The sequence below is a fragment of the Heteronotia binoei genome, chromosome 5, assembly GCF_032191835.1.
Source record: "Heteronotia binoei isolate CCM8104 ecotype False Entrance Well chromosome 5, APGP_CSIRO_Hbin_v1, whole genome shotgun sequence".
NCBI lineage: Eukaryota > Metazoa > Chordata > Lepidosauria > Squamata > Gekkonidae > Heteronotia > Heteronotia binoei.
In genome coordinates this window covers 170322359-170348081 of record NC_083227.1, presented here as the reverse complement: position 1 = coordinate 170348081, position 25723 = coordinate 170322359, and the positions used below count along the sequence as shown (strand labels likewise).

General features: G+C 46.7%; 2 protein-coding genes across 6 annotated transcripts in view; one reads left to right on the top strand and one right to left on the bottom strand.

Annotated features, from left to right (window-relative positions):
- The window catches only part of XAB2 (XPA binding protein 2), a 36330-nt gene extending 19876 nt beyond the window's left edge, over nt 1–16454 (top strand). The window contains exons 10-19 of the mRNA XM_060240718.1: nt 1555–1686; nt 2596–2727; nt 4014–4127; nt 5104–5266; nt 5670–5860; nt 6019–6141; nt 8133–8304; nt 8387–8513; nt 15816–15928; nt 16113–16454. Coding sequence (XP_060096701.1) covers nt 1555–1686; nt 2596–2727; nt 4014–4127; nt 5104–5266; nt 5670–5860; nt 6019–6141; nt 8133–8304; nt 8387–8513; nt 15816–15928; nt 16113–16174 — 1329 coding nt within the window. The 3' untranslated portion in view covers nt 16175–16454. The remainder of the gene's footprint in view (nt 1–1554; nt 1687–2595; nt 2728–4013; nt 4128–5103; nt 5267–5669; nt 5861–6018; nt 6142–8132; nt 8305–8386; nt 8514–15815; nt 15929–16112) is intronic.
- Nucleotides 16455–17548: 1094 nt separating this feature from the next.
- Nucleotides 17549–25723, bottom strand: part of CAMSAP3 (calmodulin regulated spectrin associated protein family member 3) — a 69603-nt gene continuing 61428 nt past the window's right edge. For all 5 annotated transcript variants that reach the window (XM_060240712.1, XM_060240713.1, XM_060240715.1 and 2 more), the window contains 6 exons: nt 24913–25049; nt 22808–23034; nt 22503–22599; nt 21474–21592; nt 21080–21198; nt 17549–19236 (listed from right to left, as the gene is read on the bottom strand). In XM_060240712.1, coding sequence (XP_060096695.1) covers nt 18934–19236; nt 21080–21198; nt 21474–21592; nt 22503–22599; nt 22808–23034; nt 24913–25049 — 1002 coding nt within the window. In that variant the 3' untranslated portion in view covers nt 17549–18933. The remainder of the gene's footprint in view (nt 19237–21079; nt 21199–21473; nt 21593–22502; nt 22600–22807; nt 23035–24912; nt 25050–25723) is intronic.

Genomic DNA, 25723 nt, shown 5'->3' with positions numbered 1-25723 from the left:
TGCATACGTTTAGGAGAAATGAGTGGATTCTTGTGTAGACTTCAATAGAATATGTGCTTGCTCACTCATCTCAAGGGCTGTCCATGAGACTTCTGGTTGTCCAAAATGCAGCTGCCGGGCTTCTGACCAGAACATCATACCTGAGGGACCAGCTCCCCTCAGTGCCTGCAGTCGTCATCTTGCTTACTGGTGGCCCCAGGCCCTCGGGTTGCATGTTTGGCATCCGCCAGGGCAAGGAGCATCCTGGTGGAACACCCTCTCAGATGAGAGCCAGGCCCTGTGGGACCTCCCTAAGCTCTTCAGGAGCTGTAAAGCTGAGCTTTTTCTGTCAGGCCTGCCCTGGTTAAATGTATTTTTGGGGCTTAATGCTGGATGCACAGCTGTCAATTGTAAATTGTTTGCTTTTTATACTCTGCATTTTATAATGTTTTACTATATTTATTACCTCTGTTTTTATACTGTTGTGAACTGCTCTGAGCCTCACTTTGTGGAGGAGGGGCAGTAGACAAATCGAATATTAAAATAAAATCTCCCACCTTTGCAGCCACTGGCGATATTTGAAGTGGGTGAGTGCAGGGGGGGGGGGTTTCCCTGCTTTTCATCACTTCCCGTTGAGCAGTCTGGCTGATCTTTAGTGCTGGCTGAAAAAAGTTGTAGACAAATAAAAACTTGCCTACCTGCTACTAGGTTTCTTTAAAAAAAATCCTAAGTAAAAGGCTGATGGGTGGAATTCATAGCAATATCTAGTCTTTAATCGTCAGCCTCACAGTAACTCTCCTGGGTTTGCTGTGCATACCGATCCTTAGGAATAAAACCCACTGAAGTCAGCGTAGTCAATTTCTGAGTAAACTTATAAAAGGATCAGACTGTTAGTTTGGTTTTCTTACTGAGGTGGGAGGAATAAGGACATGCTTATATATTGTCTGAAGTTTTCTGCATACTACTTGCCTGACATATGAGCATGTTGTCTTTTTTTGAGCCTTAGTGTTTTCTTAGTCATAATATGGATTTTTTTGTGCTTTTAAGTGTTGTTTCTTAAACATTTCTGATTTTAAAAAACCTGCTGTGGAGCCTATAGGAGGCCTTGAACTATTCATTTATAAAATATCCGTATTAATTGGTTGCTTGTAACCATCACCCACCTGTCCCTTTTTGGGGTGGAGGCTGGTGTTAGACTGTATCGTAAGTCAGGTATAAATTCTCTGCAGTTCATGCCCATGTATGGCTGGCGTGGTGACTAGCCCCACCTCTGTTTCCTCTTTGTCTTCTGTCGATGATCCTAGGGGGGTCCCAGCAAAAAGAAAACCAAACTAGGTCACTGAATTTTGGAGTCCACCCGCATTTACAGAGAGAGGATTAAATTCTGCATCCCTATGATGATCAACTCCCTGGAGGTTATAGAGATGCAGCAGTTCTGGTGGCACAGCATGACCCAGAAAACTGAGGGCATAATCTGCCTTGCACACTGCAGCCAAGCCAGAGAATAGGTACTCAAATTGGTGGCCCCTTCTGGACTGGACTGCCATTCATCTTACCTTCCTTTACTTGCCCCAGGCCCGGACCATTTTTGAAAAGGCCAGCAAGGTGAATTTTAAGCAAGTGGACGAGCTGGCCAGCGTGTGGTGTGAGTACGGTGAGATGGAGCTACGACACGAGAACTATGACCAGGCTCTGCGCATTCTGCGGGTGAGGCAAACTGGGGATCTTCTAGGGAGTGGCGGCTGGGAAGGGCTACTTTTTAAGGTGACAGAGGGATGGCCTGGTGGTCAAAACACAGGGATGCTCTCTTCCATTTGTATCTTTAGAGTGGGATCTGCTGGCTGGGGTTCCCTTTTGCTCCACAACCTGAATAGCACGCAATGATTATAAATAGGATGCTAGAAGCCAGCACTCCAGATCTTCTGTGCCTCAGAAGGTCAAGGAAGACCATCTTCCTTCATGGCTCTGTGCAGACTAAAGGTGGCTGCATGTTTCTGTGGGCAGTCAGATCCTTCCCCCCTTGGTGTCTCTGTTCTCTTCACAAGCTGCAGCAATGCTGGAGGGAATGAGCTATGAGTTTCTCCTGTTGCTTTAGTCCCGTTGATACCAGCAGATCTAAAAGAAGCAAGAAAGAGTCACTGTGGTTTACTGGTTAAGAGTGTCAGACTAGTATCTGGAAGACTCAGGTTTGAATCTCCAGTTGTGCCATGGAAGCTCACTGGGTGACCTTGGGCCACTCACACACACTCAGCCTAACTTACCTCACAGGGCTGTTGTGAGGAAAAAGTGAAGGAGCAGAATAAAATGGTGCAAGCTACTTTAGGTGTCCATTGGGGAGAAAGACAGGGTATAAATGAATTAAATAAATAAACTCAGTGCAGTAGGCCTGTGGGCTCATTGGGGGTTGTGCCTGCAAGAGGCAGCGAAGCTAGATTTGCTTGCATTCTCCTTCCTTCAGATGTACCAGTTTGATGTGTGGCCTTTGACTGGAAGCAAGTATTTACAAATGAGCCCAGTTTTTAATTTCTAGGGCTTCTTGACAGTCTGTTATCTCACCACCGTGTGGGGATCTGTCTCCTGTGCATTCACCAGTTCTGTCGTCTCTTCCCTCTACAGAAAGCCACAGCTATTCCGGTTAAGAAGGCAGAGTATTTTGATTCCTCAGAACCTGTGCAGAACCGTGTATACAAATCCCTCAAAGTTTGGTCCATGCTGGCTGATCTGGAGGAGAGTCTAGGCAGCTTCAAGGTAAGTGGTCCTTCTTCACTCCTGTTGTCCCACCCCCAGTTCTCAGTGCCAGGATCCTTAGTTGGAGCAACTGCAATGGCTCCCATCTCACACAGTTGGTAAAGAGGTCCCTTTTGGGGGGCTCTCTTTCATTACCTTTGTTACTGTTGCCACAAAGAGGAGTACATTCTCCCTGACTGGTCTAATGATTAAAGCTGAGCAATAAAGGTCTCCTTGAGACTAAGGAACTAGTCTCCTTGGGCTAAGAGACAGAACAACATCTGGGAATTAGACTAAAGACAAATTAGAAATCTGGCCCCAGTTTAGCAGACAAAAGGATTAACCGCCGGGACAATCTGTCCTTGCAGTAAATAACGTTTACTGCTTAAGGCCTCCCAAGTGACCTTTCAGCCAGGCAGAAGTGCATTGATTTTGAATTCAGAAAATATTTTTTGTCTTTTGCTGGAAGCCAAATCTGGATATTCTGTGGGTCTCTCTGCTTCTTGTTGCTGGATTTAGAACTCTTTTGGGTATTCCAAAATAAAAGACTTCTCCTGCTTCCTTGACAATAAGCCATTCTGCAGACTGCTCCCCTCCAATTCGCCGTCACTCCCATATCTGTGAAATAATCCCATGAAAAGGCACTACAGCCACAGCAAGGCTGCTGTAGCAGAGCCATGGGCTTGTGGTGTGCGTAGCGCTGAAGAATCCATCACTGGAGTTTGCTCCAGAGAACTGGCCTCCATTTTATCAAGCAGGCCTCATTCAGTGGCATGCTTCTCTACTGCTTGGGCCAGCCTTCCACAGCTCAGACATACCTCTGGCTCCCAGTCCTAGCAACTGAATCTCTGCTTACAAAATGCCAGTTTCTTGGTACAGGTGCACACGCTGTTCTAAATAAATTCATTAGGTCTCTGGACTTCCTTTTCTATTTCCTGTTTTTGCTTTGTATGTTGTTCATACAAGTGGATACTCTCTGTGAAAGCTACCCTTTTAGCATGCTTCCACACCTTCCCCCAGTGCTTCTGTTCTGCTCCCAAGTGCTCTCCCGATCTGACTGGAGTCTGTGGAGAGCCCTTTGTTCCTAGAGTAAAGCCTTGGTTATCTGTCTAGATTGACACGCTGTGGATAGCGGACCTACAGGCTATGCTGCAAAAGGCAGACTTATTTCCTTCTTGCTGATCCCCTTGTGCTCTGAGTGTTGTTGGGAGAAGGAGTAGAGACTGAAGGTTGTACCTGATCTTCTGATCGTTGTTTTTAGCGGCCCAGCTTACAACTAACATTCCTCTGTTTTGGCACCCCCCCAGTCTACTAAAGCTGTGTATGACCGCATTCTGGACCTGCGCATCGCCACCCCTCAAATCATCATTAACTATGGTCTGTTCTTGGAAGAGCACAATTACTTTGAAGAGAGCTTCAAGGTGAGATGACCCTGTTGATACCTCCTTGTAGAGACCATGTGGCCAGTCTGGGCGCCACTCATCCAGTAGAAGGGGGGCCTTTGCTCTCAAACAGCTAGAGTGTGCTGAGGCACTGCCTCCCTATGCAGGAAGAGGGAGCTGTGCAGAACACTTGGCCTGAAGAATGAATTAAATTCCACTTTGGATTACTGTTAGAGTGATACTGAAAGCTGTAGAAGCAGGGATATCAAAGAGGCAGCCCGCAGACCAGATGTCCCCCTCAGGGGCCTGATCCATTCCATGAGCAACTGACCTCCCCCCTGCCTCTCTCAGACTGTCCAAGACATGCAGGCTGACTGGACTTTCTTTCCTGCAAAACCAGGAAAAAGATTCCACACCCCCCCCCCCCCCCAGACACCTCTCAGACTCTCTGAGAGGAGTGGGCTGGTTGGGCTTTCTTTCAGCTTTTGTGGCCTGGACTACAAAAACAGGAAAAAGATCCCTTCCCCACTTCTTGGACTCTCTGAGAGGTGCGGTCTAGCGGAGTTTTCATCTCCTCCCTCATGCCTCTTGAACTGTCTGAGAAGAGCAGGCTGGCTGGCTTTTCTTCCTCCTTTTGCAGCCCAGCTGCAGAAGCAGGATGAAGACCTTGCGGACTGTCCAAGAGGCACAGGCTGACTATAGTGTAGAAGCTAGAGGGGCTCAGCAAACAGTTGAGAAGGAAAAAGATATCTCATTGGCAGAGAAGGTGTTCTGCATACAGAAGCGCCCAAGTTTGTTTCTTGGCACCTTCAGTTCAAAAGATTCTTGGGATGCAAAGCTGGGAAAAGACCTCTTTTTTCTGGAGATGGGCTGCTAGTTGGAGTAGATTATACTGGTCTGTGTGCACCAATGATTTAATGCTTTGCTTGGGCTAGTCGAGTGAGTTTTCTTTTTCTCTTGAAAAGTTCAAGAAAGGTCTGAATGTCTCATTTCCAGCATCTGTTCTCTGTGGCAGGCGTATGAGAGGGGCATCTCCTTGTTCAAGTGGCCAAATGTGTATGACATCTGGAATACCTACCTAACCAAATTCATTGACCGCTATGGTGGCAAGAAGCTGGAACGTGCTCGGGACCTCTTTGAACAGGCGCTGGATGGCTGTCCCCAGAAATATGCTAAGAGTATGTGGTGTTATGGTATCTTGCAATAGACAGAGATACTAATCTATTGCACGTGTGAGTGCGAGTTGACAAGAAAAGCGAGTTCCACTATCCCACGAATTTGAATAATGGAAAATTACAGGGCCCAAGAGGCAGAACCAGCTGTGTTTCCTTTGTTGATATTCTAGATGCCAGTCCCTGGGGGTCTGAGTCCAATGGCTTACCTTTCTTGAGGGCTGTTTCATGGAGGAGGAAATTGTGGAGGAGGGCAATTGTGGAGTAGTCATTCCTGTGTTCACTGAGGTGTTTTTGTCACTCTGGAATGGGCAGAGCAGGCCATAGAAGGTCAAAGGCCTTGGTGAGAAGTGTTGACACAAAGATAGGAAGAGGCAGAGTCTAGCTCTAACTTCCCATCTCTTCACAGCTATCTACCTGTTGTATGCCAAGCTAGAGGAAGAGTATGGGCTGGCACGTCATGCCATGGCAGTGTATGAGCGGGCAACTCAGGCTGTGCAGCCCTCAGAGCAGTATGATATGTACAACATCTACATCAAGAGAGCAGCTGAAATCTATGGAGTCACTCACACCCGTAGCATCTATGAGAAGGCCATCGAGGTCAGTTTCTGAGTACAGGACTTTATGCACTCAGCCTGAGGCCAGGTTGCCTGGTTTTGGTTTGCAAGGGATGGCGTTTGCTATTTAGGGGCTAAATAGGATTGAATTCCGTTGTTATCGACCATCCTGGACCTTCTCACAGTACATTCTGTTTGCAGGTTCTGTCAGATGAGCATGCTCGAGAGATGTGCCTCCGGTTTGCAGACATGGAGTGCAAGCTTGGCGAAATAGACCGAGGTCGTGCAATCTACTCCTACTGTTCACAGATGTGTGATCCCCGAGTAAGTCGCCTCTCCTCCCCCTCATTCAGATTAGTCAGATGCACCACTGGCAAGTTCTGTTTCCTTGCAGAGAGAACAAACTCTTCCTACTAGCTTCCCATTCATAGAATCATAGAATTAGAAGGAACCTCCAGGGTCATCTAGTCCAACCCCCTGCACAATGCAGGAAATTCACAAACACCTCTCCCCCAAAAACACATCCCCGGTGACCCCTGCAGGCTCCATGCCCAGAAGATGGCAAAAACCTCCAGGATCCCTTGCCAAACTGGCCTGAAGAAAAATTGCTGCCTGACCCCAAAGTGGTGAACAGCATTCCCAGGATGTGTAAGAAAGGGCACAAGAACTAAGCACTGTTTAGCCTGGAGAGGAGGCGGCTGAGAGGTGATATGATCACCATCTTCAAGTACTTGAAGGACTGTCATATAGAGGATGGTGTGGAATTGTTTTCTGTGGCCCCAGAAGGTAGGACCAGAGCCATTGGGTTGAAATTGAGTTTCCAGCTCAACATTAGCTAGACCGTTAGAGCGATTCTTCAGTGGAACAGGCTTCCTCGGGAGGTGGTGGGCTCTCCTTCCTTGGAGGTTTTTAAATAGAGGCTAGATGGCCATCTGACAGCAATGAAGATCCTGTGAATTTAAGGGGAGGTATTTGTGAGTTTCCTGCATTGTGCAGGGGGTTGGACTCCTGGAGGTCCCAACTCTATGATTCTATGACCCTTTCTTCCCTCCTTCTATTATCTGCCCAATTCACAGAATCAGCATTGCTGTCAGATGGCCATCTTTTTTGTTGTTCAGTCGTACAGTTGAGTTCGACTCTTTGCGACCCCATGGACAAAGTCACGCCAGGCCCTCCTGTCTTCCACCATCCTCCGAGGTCTGCTCAAATTCGTGTTTGTTAAATCAGTAACACTGTCCAGCCATCTCATCTTTTGCCGTCCCCTTCTTCTTTTGCCTTCTGTCTTTCCTAGCATCAGGATCTTCTCCAGGGAGTGCTCCCTTCTCATTTGGTGACCAAAGTATTTGAGCTTCAGCTTCAGCATCTGACCTTCCAGGGAACAGTCAGGGTTGATTTCCCTTAGGACTGACTGATTTGATCTTCTTGCAGTCCAAGGGACTTTCAAGATTCTTCTCCAGCACCACAGTTCAAAAGCATCTATTCTTCTGTGCTCGGCCTTCCTTATGGTCCAGCTCTCACAGCCATACATTACTACTGGGAATACCATCACTTTAACTATACAGACTTTTGTTGGCAGGGTGATATCTCTACTTTTTATTATACTGCCCAGGTTCACCATAGATGTCCTCCCAAGCAGCAAACGTCTTTTAATTTCATGGCTACAGTCACCATCTGCAGTGATGTCTCTGAGCAAAGCTAGATGCTTATAGCCTCAGTCCTAATCCCATCTGTGGTTGCCTAGGCCAGAGCTGGGCCTGGAATAGACATGTATAGTGGAGGTTGGCACTAAGGTCCACCTTCCTTCAGTCACTGAAACCTCTAAACGTTATCTGCCCTGCTTCTTTAGCTCCACAAGGAACTCTGGCCAGGGCAAGAAGGGAATAGGCTCTGCTGAGCTTGGCACATGGCTGGGAAAAGGCCATTTGTCATGCCCAGTACAATGCAGTGAGAAAAAATGAGCCCTCACACCACAAGTATGTTTGGAAACTTTTGGAAACTATGTACTTCCTGGGATTAGGCTATGTTTGTTAATGTTCTTGGCATTATTTAATGCAGTTCTCTTCTCAATGATAATTGATGTGCCTGTAATTATTTCAAAGTGCTTATGAAACAGTTATACAAAAAGACTGTGAGTGAGCCACATGCTAAATTGAACAAAATAATTACCTCTCCCCTTTTCCCCATTTATTCTCTGTACTCTCCTGCCATCAGATGTTGTTTTAACAGTTTTCTGAGGGAAAGGCAAGTGAAGTTAGGAGGAAGAGGCTCCAGTCTATCAAATGGTGAAATCACTATCTCCCTATTTTTCTCTTCAGACCACTGCCAGCTTCTGGCAGACATGGAAGGAATTTGAAATCCGGCATGGGAATGAAGACACCATAAGAGAAATGCTACGCATTAAAAGAAGTGTGCAGGCCACCTACAATACCCAAGTCAACTTTATGGCTTCCCAGATGTTGAAGGTTTACAGCAATGCTACAGGCACAGGTGAGGCTTGGCCCTTGAGATGAAGTCCTGTTCCTTTCTGTATCTGCTCCCACTCCCGTTTATGCTTGTCTTCTGGTTTCAGTATCTGACTTAGCACCTGGACAGAGCGGTATGGATGACATGAAGCTGTTGGAGCAGCGAGCAGAGCAGCTTGCGACGGAAGCAGAACGAGATCAGCCTCGAGCTAAGGAGAAGATCTTGTTTGTCAGGTGAGGTGGTATGGCCCAAAATGATTTGCTTCTTTTCTGAATGGATTCGGTGATTTCAGGGGGTGGAGCAAGAGTTAAGCCCTCTGTTGTATGCTTGGGTGTGTCCTGTGCCCTGAATTCTATTTTGAGCAGACTGGAAGGAAATGGGATCGTGTGGACCCTGCTGTTGTCATGAGAAACTTGGTACCTCCTCAAAAAGTTTGCCTTCTAATGTGAGATATGCACTGAATTGTGCATGTAAATGTATTTCTGGTCACAGGTTTGAGAGAGGTACTTCAATGATGGTGGCATTGGGGCTATTTAGAAGCCTTTCTTTATATTTTGTGTGCAACACAGCTGTGAACATTCTGAAGTATTATAAGAACATAAGAGAAGCCATGTTGGATCAGGCCAATGGCCCATCCAGTCCAACACTCTGTGTCACCCAGTGGCCAAAAAATTATATATACACACACACACACACACTCAGAGGCTAATAGCCACTGATGGACCTCTGCTCCATATTTTTATCTAACCCCCTCTTGAAGCTGTCTATGCTTGTAGCCGCCAACACCTCCTGTGGCAGTGAATTCCACATGTTAATCACCCTTTGGGTGAAGAAGTACTTCCTTTTATCTGGTTTAACCTGACTGCTCAGCAATTTCTTTGAATGCCCACGAGTTCTTGTATTGTGAGAAAGGGAGAAAAGTACCTCTTTCTCTACTTTCTCCATCCCATGCATTATCTTGTAAACCTCTATCATGTCACCTCGCAGTCGACGTTTCTCCAAGCTAAAGAGTCCCAAGCGTTTCAACCTTTCTTCATAGGGAAAGTGTTCCAGCCCTTTAATCATTCTAGTTGCCCTTTTCTGCACTTTCTCCAATGCTATAATATCCTTTTTGAGGTGCGGCGACCAGAACTGCACACAGTACTCCAAATGAGACCGCACCATCAATTTATATAGGGGCATTATGATACTGGCTGATTTGTTTTCAATTCCCTTCCTAATAATTCCCAGCATGGCGTTGGCCTTTTTTATTGCAAATGCACACTGTCTTGGCATTTTCAGTGAGTTATCTACCATGACCCCAAAATCTCTCTCTTGGTCAGTCTCTGCCAGTTCACACCCCATCAACTTGTATTTGTAGCTGGGATTCTTGGCCCCAATGTGCATTACTTTGCACTTGGCCACACTGAACTTCATCTGCCACGCTGACGTCCACTCAGCCAGCCTCAACAGATCCCTTTGGAGTTCCTCACAATCTCTGGTTCTCACCACCCTGAAGAATTTCGTGTCATCCGCAAACTTGGCCACTTCACTGCTCACTCCCAACTCCAAATCATTTACGAACAAGTTAAAGAGCATGGGACCCAGTACCGAGGCCCTGCGGCACCCCACTGCTTACCATCCTCCACTGCGAAGACTGCCCATTTATACTCACTCTCTGCTTCCTATTAATTAGCCAGTTTTTGATCCACAAGAGGACCTGTCCTTTTACTCCATGACTCTTGAGCTTTCTAAGGAGCCTTTGATGAGGAACTTTATCAAAAGCTTTCTGGAAGTCAAGGTAAACAACATCTATTGGGTCTCCTTTGTCCACATGTTTGTTCACCCCCTCAAAGAAATGCAACAGGTTAGTGAGGCAAGATCTTCCCTTACAAAACCCATTCTGAGTCTTCCTCAATAACCCGTGTTCATCAATGTACGTACTCATTCTGTCCTTGATAATGGTTTCTACCAACTTTTCCAGTCAGACTGACTGGCCTGTAATTTCCTGGAACTCCTCTGGAACCTTTTTTAAAGATGGGGGGGTGACATTTGCTACCTTCCAGTCCTCAGGAACGGAGGCAGATTTCAATGAAAGATTACATATTTTTGTCAGGAGATCCACAAGTTCAACTTTGAGTTCTTTCAGAACTCTTGGATGTATGCCATCTGGACCTGGTGACTTATTAGTTTTTAATTCGTCTATCAGTTGTAGGACCTCCTCTCTTTTCACCTCAATCTGACACTGGTCTTTCAACACCCCTTCCAAAATTAGCAGTTCTGGAGCGGGCAAACACTTCTCATCTTCCACAGTGAAGACAGAGGCAAAAAATGCATTCAGCTTCTCAGCCATTTCCCTATCCTCCTTCAGTAATCCTTTTACCCCTTGGTCATCCAAGGGCCCCACTGCTTCCCTGGCTGGTTTCCTACTTCTAATATATTTGAAGAAATTTTTATTGTTGGTCTTTGTTTTTTGCAATATGCTCCTCATAGTCCCTTTTTGCCTGCCTGATCACAGTCTTGCATTTGATTTGCCACAGCCTGTGTTCCCTTTTATTAATCTCACTTGGACTAGCTTTCCACCGCTTAAAGGAGTCCTTCTTACCTTTTACAGCTTCCATTACTTGTGCTTTTCCTAACTTGTGGTATATATTTTATCTGAGCGTCTAGGATTGTAGTTTTAAATAGCTTCCAAGCTTCTTTATGGTTACAGGAAAAATTTAGGAGAGTTGTTTTTAAACACTTCATGCACTCCTGTTCTAGTTGTAGCCAGAAAAGGTACTGGGACTGAGCTCGTCCCAACTCTCTGTTGACAATTTCTATCTTAAAGGAGATGGAAGCAGCCTTTATGTGAACTGCCAGTGTTGTCCATTAAGACCTGTGTTGGGAAGGGGAGTAGCAGTGTCTTATGGGAACCCATGATGGAGCAATGGGATGTCTTAAATGCTGTTCTCTACTGCTTATCCAAACTTGTTGGTTTGGGAGAGCCAGTTTGGTGTAGTGGTTAAGTGTGCGGACTCTTATCTGGGAGAACCGGGTTTGATTCCCCGCTCCTCCACTTGCACCTGCTGGCATGGCCTTGGGTTAGCCATAGCTCTGGCAGAGGTTGTCCTTGAAAGGGCAGCTGCTGTGAGAGCCCTCTCCAGCCCCACCCACCTCACAGGGTGTCTGTTGTGGGGGAGGAAGGGAAAGGAGATTGTGAGCCACTCTGAGACTCTTCAGAGTGGAGGGCGGGATATAAATCCAATATCTTCTTCTTCATCTTCTTCTTATTATTATGTTTGTAACAGTGGTTTTTAGGCCATGGCTATGGGCCAGTGAGCTCTAGAGATTTTGGTACAGTGTAGAATCATAGAATCATAGCATTGGAAGGTACCACCAGGGTCATCTAGTCCAACCCCCTGCACAATGCAGGAAACTCACAAATACCTCCCCCCAAATTCACAGGATCTTCATTGCTGTCAGATGGCCATTTAGCCTCTATTTAAAAACCTCCAAGGAAAGAGAACCCACCACCTCTTGAGGAAGCCTGTTCCACTGAGAAACCACTCTAACGGTCAGGAAGTTCTTCCTAATGTTGAGCTGGAAACTCTTTTGATTTAATTTCAATCCATTGGTTCTGGTCCTACCTTCTGGGGCCACAGAAAACAATTCCAAACTATCCTCTAGATGACAGCCCTTCAAGTACTTGAAGATGGTGATCATATCACCTCTTAGCCACCTCCTCTCCAAGCTAAACATGCCCAGCTCGTTCAACATTTCTTGATAGGACTTCGTCTCCAGATCCCGTCGCCCTCCTCTGGACCAGTTCCAGCTTGTCTGTATCCTTCTTAAGATGTGGTGCCCAATTTGCCCATATCTTAATTTAGTGAGAGGATTTTTAAAAGTGCAGTGTCCTTTTACTTCTCCTGATTTGGGTGGCTTGGATTTCTTGGGGTTAGGGTGAAGGGGTTTTTTTGGGGGGAGGGGTTGGCAAAGTTCCTGTATTGTTAAAAGTTAAATTTTTTACTGTTTTAAAAGTATTCAGTGTTTGATTTGTTGCTGCTGTGTTGTGCTGCTGCTGTTACTCTTCTCTTCTGGTTCTTGCGGGGGGGGTGCTGTTTGGCCTAATTTCCATTGTTTAAAAGGCCACTTTTGTCCCCCTTTTCCTGGTTCTGGTTTTAGGGGGGGGGGGTGTTGTTGACTTATTTGGCCTGAGCTTTCTTGTTGGTGAAAAGGCCACTTTTTAAACACTTGGCCTTTTGTGATTCTGCTCGTTTTGTTTTGTTTTGTTTTTTTAATTACCTCTGGTTGGTGTGGGGGTTGGCGAGGGTGTGTGTGGGCTGGGTCACTTTCTTGTTTTTATAGAGTAGACTGTGGGTTCTGTGGCAGGGAAGCTGGCACCTGGGTGAGAGACCCAGAACCAGCAGGCTTGTTGTGGTTGGCCAGCTCTCCCCGTGTTGTTTGGGGCAGGGCTGGAGAGCTGGCATCTGTAGATTGTGTGTTCTGTGGCAGGGAAGCTGGCACCTGCGTGAGAGACCCAGAACCAGCAGGCTTGTTGTGGTTGGGAAGCTCTCCCCGTGTTGTTTGGGGCAGGGCTGGAGAGCTGGCATCTGGGTTTGCTGCAGCCAGGTCTGCAGAGCAGACCTTGAGCAGATTGTGTTTTCTGTGGCAGTGATGTTGGCAACTGAGTTTATATTGGTTCCAGGCCTGCAGGGTTCATAGAGTAGATAGAGGGATGTAGTGCATTTGGGTCCTATAGAGATTCTCTGGTGTGAAGTTAGGTTTGGCTTTGGGTGCCCCAGGAATTGGACCCCCTGGTCCAATTTTTTTTTGGCCTTGTGGGTTTTGTGTGGGACAGTGCCCTGAAGCTGCACAGCAGTTTGGGGGGCTCTCCTCAAAACCCCCTGCTCCCCAGAACCACTTTTCCCACGACAATTACAGTGAGGAAGTGGCTAATTGGGCTTTCCCCATCATTGTTGGCAATGGGCTTTTTGGGGAGCCCAAAGACAGGGACCCCCTGGCCCAATCTTTTTGGGACTTGGGGGTTTTGTAGGGGAGAGTCCCCTGCGGGTTCCCTGCAGTTTTTGGGGCTCTCCCTCAACCCCCCTGCCCCCCAGTAGCCTCTAATTATGCCCTATGTTGCCATTGATTTCAATGGCCCATAGGGTATAATGATGGAATAGGGGCACCCTCTTTGGGTGCCCCTGGAATCGGATCCCCTGGCCCAATCTTTTTGGGACTTGGGGGGGTTGGAGGGGAGAGTCCCCTGCAGGTCCCCTGCAAATTTGGGGGCTCTCCCTCAAACCCCCTCCCCTCCAGGCGGCTTCAAATATACCCTATTTGCTATTGATTTCAATGGCCCATAGGGTATAATAGGGCCATATATTCGGAAATAGCCGCGCATCTACCGTATATGCAGCTATTCCGAGTGCGGTATTCGGCAGTATATGGGGATTCAGAATTTTTTCTCCCCGTATACTTCCGAATCTGTGTAATTCCGAAAATTTTTTTTTTGCACATCCCTAGTCACTTTCTCAAAAAAGAGATCAGGTTATTCTGACATGACTTGTTCTTGAGAAAACCATGCTGGCTCTTAGTAATCACAGCCATCCTTTCTAAATGTTCCAGGACTGACTTGTTCTAAAACTTTTCCAGGTATAGACATCAAGCTGACGGGTCGGTAGTTACCTGGATCCTCTTTTTTCCCCTTCTTGAAGATACAGACAACATTTGCCCGCCTCCAATCTTCTGGCACCTCTCTTGTTCTCTAAGAATTCTCAAAAATAATAGCCCGAGGCTCAGAAATTACACCCACATGCTCTTTTAGAACCCTAGGATGCAGTTCATCTGGCCCTGAGGACTTAGTTTCATTTAAAGAAACTAGGGGTTTATGTACTACCGCTATGCTGATCCTAGGTTGGAACTCCATATCCTCCTTATATGTTCTGTTTTGCACTGTTTCCCTCAGAAGAGAAGATGAAGGAAAAGTAGGAATTGAGCAGTTCCACCATCTCTTCGTTACCTGTTACAATTTCACTTTCCTGCCCTCGCAATGGGCCTACCATGTCCTTGCTCTTTTTCTTACTCTGAACATAAGAAAAGAACCCTTATGTTGTTTTTAGCATCTTGGGCCAGCCTAAGCTGATACTGAGCTTTAGCTTTCCTAACTTCTTCTCTACAAGCACTGGTGATTTGTTTATATTCATCCTTAGTTATAAGGCCCTCCTTCCAATTCCTAAAGGGGTCTTTTTATTTCTCAAGTCTTAAGAGAGCTGTTTATGGAGCCAACCTGGCTTCTTTAGACTTTAGACTTTTCCCATTTTTTCTTCTCAGGAATCATCTGTGATTGCGCTTTCAGTATTTTGCTTTTAAGAAACTCCCACCTCTCTTGAACCCCCTTCTTCCTAAGTATTTCTGACCATGGGATTTTACTCAGCATAGTTCGAAGTTTGCCTTTCTGAAGTCCAGTCTATGACTATGTATAGCCTTTCCCTTCCCTAAGACTGTAAATTCCAAAATCCCGTGGTCACTGCTGCCCACTATTTCCACTTCTTCAATCAATTCTTCCTTGTTGGTGAGAATCAAATCTAAGATAGCAGATCCCCTTGTTTCCTTCTTCACTTTCTTGAAAAGGAAGTTATCAACAAGACAAGTCAGGAATCTGTTTGAGCTTTCATTTTTAGCAGAGTTGGACTGCCAATAGATGTCCAGGTAATTGAAATCTCCCATGATCATTGTGTCCCTTCTCTTGGAGAACTTTGCAAACTGTTGTAGGAGTATCTCGTCCAAGTCCTCTGCCTGGCTTGGGAGTCTAGAGCAGACCCACACAATAATATCACTGTTGTTTCTTACTCCTTTTATTTTTACCCAGAGACTCTCAACTGAGCTGCCATGCTCCGATTCACATATTTCCTCACAAGTATATACCTCCTTATATACTGCTATACCTCCGCCCTTTGATTTGTCTGTCCCTTTTAAATAAGTTGTACCCCTGAATACTAATATTCCATTTTTGTCATCCCACCACGTTTCATTAAAGCCTATTGTCATAGTCTCCTTCCTGTATTAGGACTTCCAGTTCCTCCTGTTTGTTTCCCATACTCTGTGCATTAGTGTAGAGATATCCGAATCCATGTTTTATGCATCCCGAGGGTTTAGTTTCCATACAAGCCGGCAAGTTAACATTACCCTAGCGTATGCGCCACTCTCTGCATATCTTCAATGTTCTTATCCCCAGTTTCTGGCATCATGTGAGTGTAGATCAGGTAATGCTTTTAATTTGGTTTTGCGAATTTTTAAAAGCAATGCTTTGAGAGCAGCTGCCACAACAGCACTGCATGGCTGAAGGTGAACTGTGTGTAAGCAACTAGGTAATTTTTAAACAGCATGTTCATTTTAAAAGGCAAGCAGAGCTTCTGCCTGAAGTGTCACATTTAGTGACTCTGCCCAAAGAAGGCGGCTTAACCCTTAGGTGTCCAGGGAGAGAAAGTGCATTTTGAAAAGGGTCAACTTGAGAACAGGCTGTAGTAGGGCTCTCTTGTGCTTCAACCCTCTCTCTCCTTGCTCATTTCCAGGAGCGATGCTTCCCGTAGTGAGTTGGCTGAACTCTCCCGGCAGGCCAACCCCGACGAGATAGATATAGACATGGATGACGATGGAAACGAAAGTGAGGATAATGAACCTGATGGTAAGAGGGAGTGGCTGTACGGTATTGGGACCTTTTTACGGTAAGGGTTTGGTGGTCACCAAGTGGCCATCATGGCTAACTGAGAACTTGAACCCAGTTGTGTCCTCTGCCTACTACACTACACAAGTTCTAATGTGGCTTATTTTGTACTCCGCACTGACTGGCGTCATCTTCTCTTTGGCAGAGGTTCAGCTGGAGCAGCAGAGTGTCCCTTCTGCTGTGTTTGGAGGTCTGAAGGATGACTGAACAGGTCTCTGCACAAGCAACTGCTTCTCCCAGATCACTTGTACTCATCATTTACTTCATTGTGTTTCTTTTGGGAGCCTGGCAAATTACTGTTTGTGTAATAGCAGCTGCTGGTACCTCTTGCAGGCTAACTCATGCACAGACCATGGTTGAGTTTCATTCCCAAACATCATCATATGCCTTCTACTGAAGAGTTTAACTTTTCCTTCCAACATGTGATGGCTGCTGCTCAGCTTTACTTGTAAAAAAAATTGAGCACATTAAATGTCCTCTGATAGCATGGGTCTCTTTGTCTTTATCATTTCTACGGTATAAAACTAGAACAAAAAGCCAGGCTCCATTAAATCTTCTCAGCTAGCTTCTAGGCCAACTGGACAAATGATTTTATAACATGGCTGCAAGACTAAGCCAACATTCAGGGGTAATGAACATCACTTAAAAGGCACACTCAACTCTAGAGCTTAACTTCTACATCAGTCTTCTGCCCCTACAGTATCTATCCTTCCTCCTCCAGCAATTACTCCAGATCTTGTTTCCCAACACTGTCAGTTGGATGAGTGGGTAAGGGGTTGGTATGACTCTCAGAGTCAGTTTCGTGTAGTGGACTCTTATCTGGGAGAACCGGGTTTGATTCCCCACGCCTCCACTTTCAGCTGCTGGAATGGCCGTGAGTTAGCCATAGCTTTTCAAGGAGTTGTCGTTGAAAAGGCAGCTACTGTGAGTGCCCTCTCAGCCCCACCCACCTCACTGGGTATCTGTTGTGGGGGGAGAAGATGTAGGAGATTGTAAGCCACTCAGTCTCTGGTTCAGAGAGAAGGTCGGGGTATAAATCTGCAGTCGTCTTCAGGTGCACATATATACAGAGTGATGGGAAAGTATACCTATCCTTGCTTGACAAACAGGTAATTAGAGTACCTATCAGTCCATTACTACTACACTCAGACACCAGAGTAACCAGAAGTAGGAATTTTAGAAAGAGAGAATTTTAGCAGAGATGTAACAAAGTCAGTGGGTTTTTTAAAAATAAAATAAAATAAAAAGACACCTAAGCCGCCCTGAGCCTGCCTTGGCGGGGAGGGCGGGATATAAATAAAAGATTATTATTATTATTATTAAGCCAGAAATAGCAGTTTTCCTGCTGTATTTGGGGAGGGGGGGAGTAAATTTGTACTAGTGTGTTCTGCAGCTTTTTCCATAGGCTTAAGCCCATTATGCCCTCCCCACAGTTCAGCAGTGGACACAGCTGGCTACAAGGGCATGCAGTGTTCAGAATTAACCATTTGTGAAGGTACAGACAGGCCCTGCTAATCAATGGCACAGACCCAGGCTTCTCTCTATAGTCCAAGCCCACCAAAGTAATGACCAACAGAAAGCTCATTTAAGTTACTTTATTAAGCAGGGCAAAGTTCCCAGCTGCTTTTACACTGACCCCTCCCCAACCCTGCACTATACCATACCCACCCAAAACACCTACTTGACATTCAGTCAGCAACAGGTAACCACAGGAGACCAAGAATAAGTTGCAACAAGACAGAACTGGGCTGGGGGATTTTGAGCTGAACAGCCTCGTTTCTTTTTTTCCCTCCAGTCTGAGAGCAGCTATGACTCCAGAAGAGCAGAGACAGACATAGGAAGGAGAAAGATACCCAAGCAGTGGGGGGTGGGGAGGTGCTCAGCCTCCCTAACAGTCCTTTGGAAGGGGACTGAAGAAAGTGTATCCTACATTCATTGCCTACTTATGCTCTGAGTGGCTGGCTGGGGAGAAGGAGGAGGAAAAAGCTACTCTGCTGGCAGCTCCATGACCACAGTCATGACCAGCTTCTTGGCACGTAACAGAAGTGACTGACTGAAACTTTTCTCTGTCTCAAGGAGGAACTGGTTCCCTACTCATATCCTGCCTCCCTCAACTACTACTAAGGAATTATTACACGGAAATAGCCCTTTGCCTTTCACCAGAGCACCCTTGTGAACAAGGGGATCAACAAAAAAGTTGGCAAGAAAAAAACATTGAAACAAAAGACTCAAGGGGGGGGGGGCATACACACACTCACTCCCCCATTCGGTGCGCTTCCCACCCCCCATCATGCCAACCACATATACAAATTCACCTTGCCCCACTGTTCCAAATGATTTGATCCTTTTTTATATACAAATAATTGAAAAAATCATTAAATAGCTCATATATATATATATATATATATGTGTGCGTGTATATATATATATATATTAGTATGTATACTATAAACAGGGGCTGCCCTGGGCAATGAAAAACCCAGCACAGAACCAGGAAGGGCCTGAGCACCACTCTTCAGGCATGAAGGAATCGCAAAAAGAGGCCCCGCCACCTCCTTGCCCCAGCTGTGGACTGACATTCAGAGATGATGACTGGGGGCAGATGGAGCATGCAGAGTCCAGGCTCCAACCCCCAGGGCCCGAGTTGTAGGGGAGCGTGACTATGGCAGATTTGAGCCTCTAACTCATCATGGGATTTGGCAGTTCCCAGAGCATCTTTCTTCATACCCACCCCCACTAAAAGCCAGGATCAGTCTCCTACTCATGGCAGGCACCAGAACTACCCCCCCCCCCCCCGCCCCAATGATCCCTGTGCGGTAGCTGGCTCTGATCCAGCCAGAGTGAGCGCCAGCCCAGGGCTAGATATGCACTCCTGCCTAAAGACCCCATCTACTCGAGCCATCTATTATGGAAAGCTGCCTACAAAGTCCAGGCAGGGAGTTGGCATAGAGCTTTTCAAGTCCCAGTTATTTTGGTGTGCCTGGTTTCTTGGGTGTGCCAGGCTTCTTGGTCTGCCAGAGGTGCCCCTGAATGGTGAAGGCATCAACACTCATGGACATGGTCTTGCTGGGTATCTGAGTGAAGCGTTTGCGATCAGAGCTATACTTGTAGATGCCCTCAATCATTGGCATGGTGATGGTGCGGGGCCCATAGCCAGCCAGGCGCGTCAGCTCTTCGGTCTCTCCTGAAAGGGTGTAAAGTGCCCGGAACTGGCAACTTGAATCCCGGAAGAGGATAAGGAAATGGTTGGCTTTGCTCTTCTCAACTTCCTAAAATTGAAAAAAAAAAAAAAGAAGAATTGAAGAATTGCAGATTTATACCCTGCCCTTCTCTCTGAATCAGAGACTCAGAGCAGCTTACAAACTCCTGTATCTTCTCCCCCCACAACAGACACCCTGTGAGGTGGGTGGGGCTGAGAGGGCTCTCACAGCAGCTGCCCTTTCAAGGACAACCTCTGCCAGAGCTCTGGCTGGCCCAAGGCCATCCCAGCAGGTGCAAGTGGAGGAGTGGGGAATCAAACCCGGTTCTCCCAGATAAGAGAGCTCTGGCTGGCCCAAGGCCATCCCAGCAGGTGCAAGTGGAGGAGTGGGGAATCCAACCCGGTTCTTCCAGATAAGAGAGCTCTGGCTGATCCAAGGCCATCCCAGCAGGTGCAAGTGGAGGAGTGGGGAATCCAACCCGGTTCTTCCAGATAAGAGAGCTCTGGCTGATCCAAGGCCATCCCAGCAGGTGCAAGTGGAGGAGTGGGGAATCCAACCCGGTTCTCCCAGATAAGAGAGCTCTGGCTGGCCCAAGGCCATCCCAGCAGGTGCAAGTGGAGGAGTGGGGAATCCAACCGGGTTCTCCCAGATAAGAGAGCTCTGGCTGACCCAAGGCCATTCCAGCAGCTGCAAGGGGAGGAGTGGGGAATCCAACCCGGTTCTCCCAGATAAGAGAGCTCTGGCTGACCCAAGGCCATTCCAGCAGCTGCAAGGGGAGGAGTGGGGAATCCAACCCGGTTCTTCCAGATAAGAGAGCTCTGGCTGACCCAAGGCCATCCCAGCAGGTGCAAGTGGAGGAGTGGGGAATCCAACCCGGTTCTTCCAGATAAGAGTCCACGCACTTCACCACTACACCAAACTGGCTCTATCAAAGGAAAGATAGGAACAGCTCTGGGCCACGCCTTACCAGAAATTAGTTTTTCAAAAAAAATATGTTTTTGTTTTTTCTGGGGATTGCCCCACTATCAAAAAAGTGAAGCTGGAAAAGCAATAGCCTCATACACTGTTCACTTTTTTCTCTGCAGAAGCAAGGGAGCCTTGTTGTGGCCTAAGGGGACAACTGCTTGCCTAGATCACCCAATGGGGTCTGCCTGAATTCCACTAGTTCAAAAAAGGACCAAACCTTTTGCAATTAGTATTGCTATGAATCCCAGTGGCATGGTGCCATGTGATCCGTTTGACATCCATATTGTAAGTAAAAAACCAAATCAGCACAGACAGACGGCATCTTGCCTTTACCGAGTGAAAACTTCTGCCCGCAACCCCAGATCTAGCCACAGATAAAGGAGCTGCAGCCAGCATTCTGCACTTCCAAATTTACATGGGAAAAAGGGAGATTCACATGAGTAAGATACCAGCACAGCTTTCAACTAGTTAGGAACCAAAATAATTGAGTTCAGTCACATAGTGTTACATAACTTTATCATGTTTTCAATCTTTCAGTGGAGAATTTAGTCAAATTTGGATCAGGTTTGATGGGTTGAAATAAAGCGATAGCTTAGCAGAGGACCATGCGATAAGGTGAGCGATGGGAACTATAACAGAGTTCATGAGTTTCCTTTTGCTGCTGAGCCATCATGATAAAAAGATGACATATTTTCAACTCATTCTTCACAAGCATAAGGACTAGCACCTTTCCTTTAAAATAACCTGCTCTTCATGGATACTAAAGTTCTACCACTCGCCACATACAGTCCCATAAACTTCAGCCCAGTTCTTCATTCCAGCTCTCACACACACAGCTATACACGACGGGGGAAACCAGTTAATGCGAGATGCGAGATGCGAGAACAGACTCTTCTATGGCCCACAGTCATCAAGGCAATCTCCCAGCACAGCTCCACTATCTTACCTCCAGGATGCGGTTTTTCTGGGGCTCGTTGACTTTGCCAGCAAGGCAACAGTGTGATAGTGCATTGTGGATGATGTACTTATTGGACTTGGCACTGGGCTCCTTGTACAGCTTGGGCCCTGCAAACGCAGAGAGAAGGAGAGAACAGCAAAGAAATGTCTTCTCCTGAAGGGGAACAACTCCCTGCAGTGACACATTGAGGGGCTTGGAAATCCCTCACTTAGCAAGCAAAGGGATTTCGAAATTCTTGAATACAATCACAGCCAGGTCAAGGTAACAGGCTTTACCTGTGCACTTGGGAAAGAAAGGGGAATTCAGTGGAGCCACCCTCTGAAGGGATTGGGAAGGAAAGCTAAAGTACGTGAACGCAACAAATGAGGCAGCAAGGGCTTACCAGTGTACTCTGGTATGGAAGCAGGCGATGAAGCCGTCGATGCATTCTCCCAGTCACGCTCCCGGTTCTGGTTTGGCAAAAACCGGCTGGGGGACATTGGACCAGAAGGAGATGCAGCTCTGGGAGAAAAAAGAAGATGAAAGATGAAAGAAGATATTGGATTTATATCCCGTCCTCCACTCCGAAGAGTCTCAGAGCGGCTCACAATCTCCTTTACCTTCCTCCCCCACAACAGACACCCTGTGAGGTAGATGAAGATATTGGATTTATATCCCGCCCTCCACTCCAAAGAGTCTCAGAGCGGCTCACAATCTCCTTTACCTTCCTCCCCCACAACAGACACCCTGTGAGACAGATGAAGATATTGGATTTATATCCCGCCCTCCACTCCGAAGAGTCTCAGAGCGGCTCACAATCTCCTTTACCTTCCTCCCCCACAACAGACACCCTGTGAGACAGATGAAGATATTGGATTTATATCCCGCCCTCCACTCCGAAGAGTCTCAGAGCGGCTCACAATCTCCTTTACCTTCCTCCCCCACAACAGACATCCTGTGAGACAGATGAAGATATTGGATTTATATCCCGCCCTCCACTCCAAAGAGTCTCAGAGCGGCTCACAATCTCCTTTCCCTTCCTCCCCCACAACAGACACCCTGTGAGGTGGGTGGGGCTGGAGAGGGCTCTCACAGCAGCTGCCCTTTCAAGGACAACCTCTGCCAGAGCTATGGCTGACCCAAGGCCATTCCAGCAGGTGCAAGTGGAGAAGTGGGGAATCAAACCCAGTTCTCCCAGATAAGAGTCCGCACACTTAACCACTACACCAAACTGGCTCTCCACAGAGAACACCCTAGGCTTTGCAGAAGCCTCTTTGACTTCTTGGCTATACTCCACCCAGAATCTCCTGGCTGCAAACCAAGCCCCATTCACTCACTCAGACCACATGGACAGAGCCCATGCTTTGCCATAGCCTTTCCATACTGGAATAGAAATACAAGGACAGACTATGGAGAAACAATGCACACTCACCGAGAAGATCTCTTAATGGAAAGTGTATTGGCAGGGTCATTGGCCACCGTAGAGAGAGAGAGTGTTGACTGGGAGTACACCTTGCTCAGCTTGGAGCCTAGGAAGAATGTACAACGTTAAGAGCAGCACCCTTCTCCATTAAGATACTGCTAGATTTGGAAGTTGAACCTTCTCCAGAGCAGCTATCCCTGCTCTACTACACAGCATTCTGCCCTCCAGTCCCCAAAGAATAGAACAACCTTCTTCCCTGCCCAGCTTGCTCTGATGGCCACTCAGCAGCAGCTGGGACTCAGGCCCCTTCTTACCTAGGAGCCCTTTAACAGGGCTGCGGGCAAGGGCAGAGTCATCACAGAAGACTGTCTTGGGCCGCCCTTTCTTCAGGGCACGCACTGTGGTGGGCTTCTGCCGCAGCACCTTGTCCAGATCCTCCATCAGCTTGAGCTGCTGACGCCTCAGGTACTCCTGGCGTGTGAAGTCCCCACGCCTTGGACCCACTTCCTCCTCTTGCCGGCTTCGCTCCTCCGTCTGCAGCCTAAGGAAATACAGACCCAAAAGAAAGAAAGAAAAGTATGGAGATTTAGAAAGTCTGCCCGGGCTGGAATTAAAAAAAAATTAAATTATCAATTAATTAATTAAACAATTATTATGTGATTACTATACTGTGCAATTAAATTATGGCAGTGGTTTTCAAACTGCATTCCAAAGAACGCTGGAATCCTGGCGTTCCTCCATGAGAATTATCAGTAAGGGAAAAACTTTCTTATAAAATAGCGGGATTATTTAGAACCTCTCTTCCTTGCAAAGGGAAAGTGGCCAGGTTTGTTGGGTGCATTCCAAAAGGTCTAGCCAGTTCCCTACCTGAGCCTCTAGAATATACCTAAAATCCTCTCCAATGCACAGAGATCCCGTGGCCAACATACAGGCATTCCTCAGCAGATCCTCTATGGTTTCCAAAATACAGAATGTTTCAACGCCACTGGGCTTCATGTTCAGTCAGTCACTACAAATTATGGCTTGGATCCCATGGAGGCTTTCTACAGGAGCGATTTCTGTTCACAGAGTACAACTTCCCTGCTTCCCGCAGCCCACGATATCCCACCAACTGCCGCTTCTGAGGTAAGTATGACTGGGGGAGGGGAGAATCAATGAAAATCGCCCATCTTTCTGTAGGATCCGAGCCTATGTTTTGAGTTTATTTACCAGTTTCTTTTTGCCTAACACAGTATGGGATAAAAAGTCTTGGCCTAGATGCAAACAGTGTACAAAGAATTAAAAGCAGCTGAGCCAGAAGAATGCCTAGATAGGCAGTCTTGACATTTGGTTGTGAATGCAAGTTAAAAGCTTGCAAAAAGTAGATATCTGGTGGTGAAAGCACATTACCCTAGATATCATTCCTGAGGTCAAAAGAGACAACTCACAAAGAAACAATTTACTTCAGTTATATCCACCCTTCTCCAGCATGGTTTCACCTATGGTTTATACTGTTCTCTTCCATTTTATTCTCACAACAACCCTATGAGGTTGGTTAGGCTGAGTGTACTACTGGTCCAAATCACCCATGAAGCTTTGAATCTTAGTCCTGCAGATCTTAATCTGACACTTAAACCAATGCACCATACTGACTCTCAGCTTCTTGCCAAACATCCCATGACCGGAGTCTTTACAGAAGAGCCTTCTTTGTGCTGGACACATCACTTACCTATTCCAAGCAGCAGGACTAGTTCAGTAGAGATTTTCCGTAGACTCTATTCCAAATTTTTTAAGTAACCAATTAACTAATATCACAGTTCTCCAGATGGAACATTTGAGGATGACTGTGTCTAGTCTTCAAGAACAACTTGGCCCCGGTCAGACCATCAAAGGGGTTCCCAAGTTCCCTGATCAATCCCCTTCAGCTGATCAGCAGTCTATTGCAGTGTTACTAGGAAGGCTCTTGAATGCAAATAAGGGCTCAGAGAATGGAAACAAACCCCCGTTTTAACTGAGCTGATTGATTTAGCTCCAATGCCCAAAATTCTGCTTTAAAAGAAGGTGGTGCTCTCAAAATAAATAGCAGATTCACATAATTTACTGCCATTCTGTTTTTTTTTTCAATTTCTGAATTATTCAGTATTTTATACCTTTGCCATAGAACCTCCACCTTGCCATGGAGCAGTACTATGCAGTGACAATAACCATGCAAAGTTTGGAGACAGGTGGGTATGGCCAACTGGACAGGTCTTCCTCACCCATCCATCACCAGCCTGCTGGGTGAGAAAGGCTTGTGTGTCCATATGGTCCCGTCATTCCTGTGCATACTGCAACAATGCAAGATTGCACCACAGCTAAGCAGCTTCCACACACCAGGTGTGCTCACGCTGGAGGTCAGAAACGGGAAGACGGCTGTGGCCCACTCCTCTCTCCCTCTCACCTGGCCTCCTCTTTCTTCTGCTCCTTCTCTGCCTCCTGCCACTGCTTCCTGCGCCGTGCCTCCTCACTGCGCCTCTGCTGCCTTTCCAGGAGGCTGGCACGTTTCTGTGCCATCTCTTCTTCAGCCTTCTCCTCATCCTGTACAAACACAGCACAACAGCATAAAAGAAGCTTTCCAAGGGATGATGCTCCCAGATTCCAAGATGAAATATGCACTTCACAAGCACACACACAGAACCAAGACATACCTTTTCTTACCCTCCTTTGGACTGGCACTAGCCTGCCATCTCCTCTGAAAAAGCCTCATGTTGGAGCCTTTCGTAGGGCACAGTCCCATTCTGCTCCCTGCTTCACCACTGCTCTACCTGTTCCTATGTACAGCATGTTTGCTTTGTTTCCTGCGTAATAGGGCCAGCTATCAGTTTTGGCCACAATGGGGTTCACTTCAACTGCAGATAGGACCAGGATCCCAATTGTAAGAGACAAACTTCACATGTCCGCTGACAAAGGATTACATCTTAAAATTAGTTCAAGAAAAAGGCCTAGGATCCCTGCTCCAGCTCCTAAACTGCCCTGGCAGAGGTCAGCCTGCACATGAGCTGCATTCCTAGAGTCTCTAATCTGAGCCTGAACTGCTGCTCCAGAGCTCACGTATGTACATTAATAGTCTTGGTGTCAGCACAGGATACTGCAGAGATCAGCAGGTTTTGATACAATATAATGTCACCTGCAACAAAGTACCTATAATCTCTGAAATATGACTCTTCTTGACCCAAGTGTCTTAAAGCAGGATTTAAGTTTTAAGAGGCACA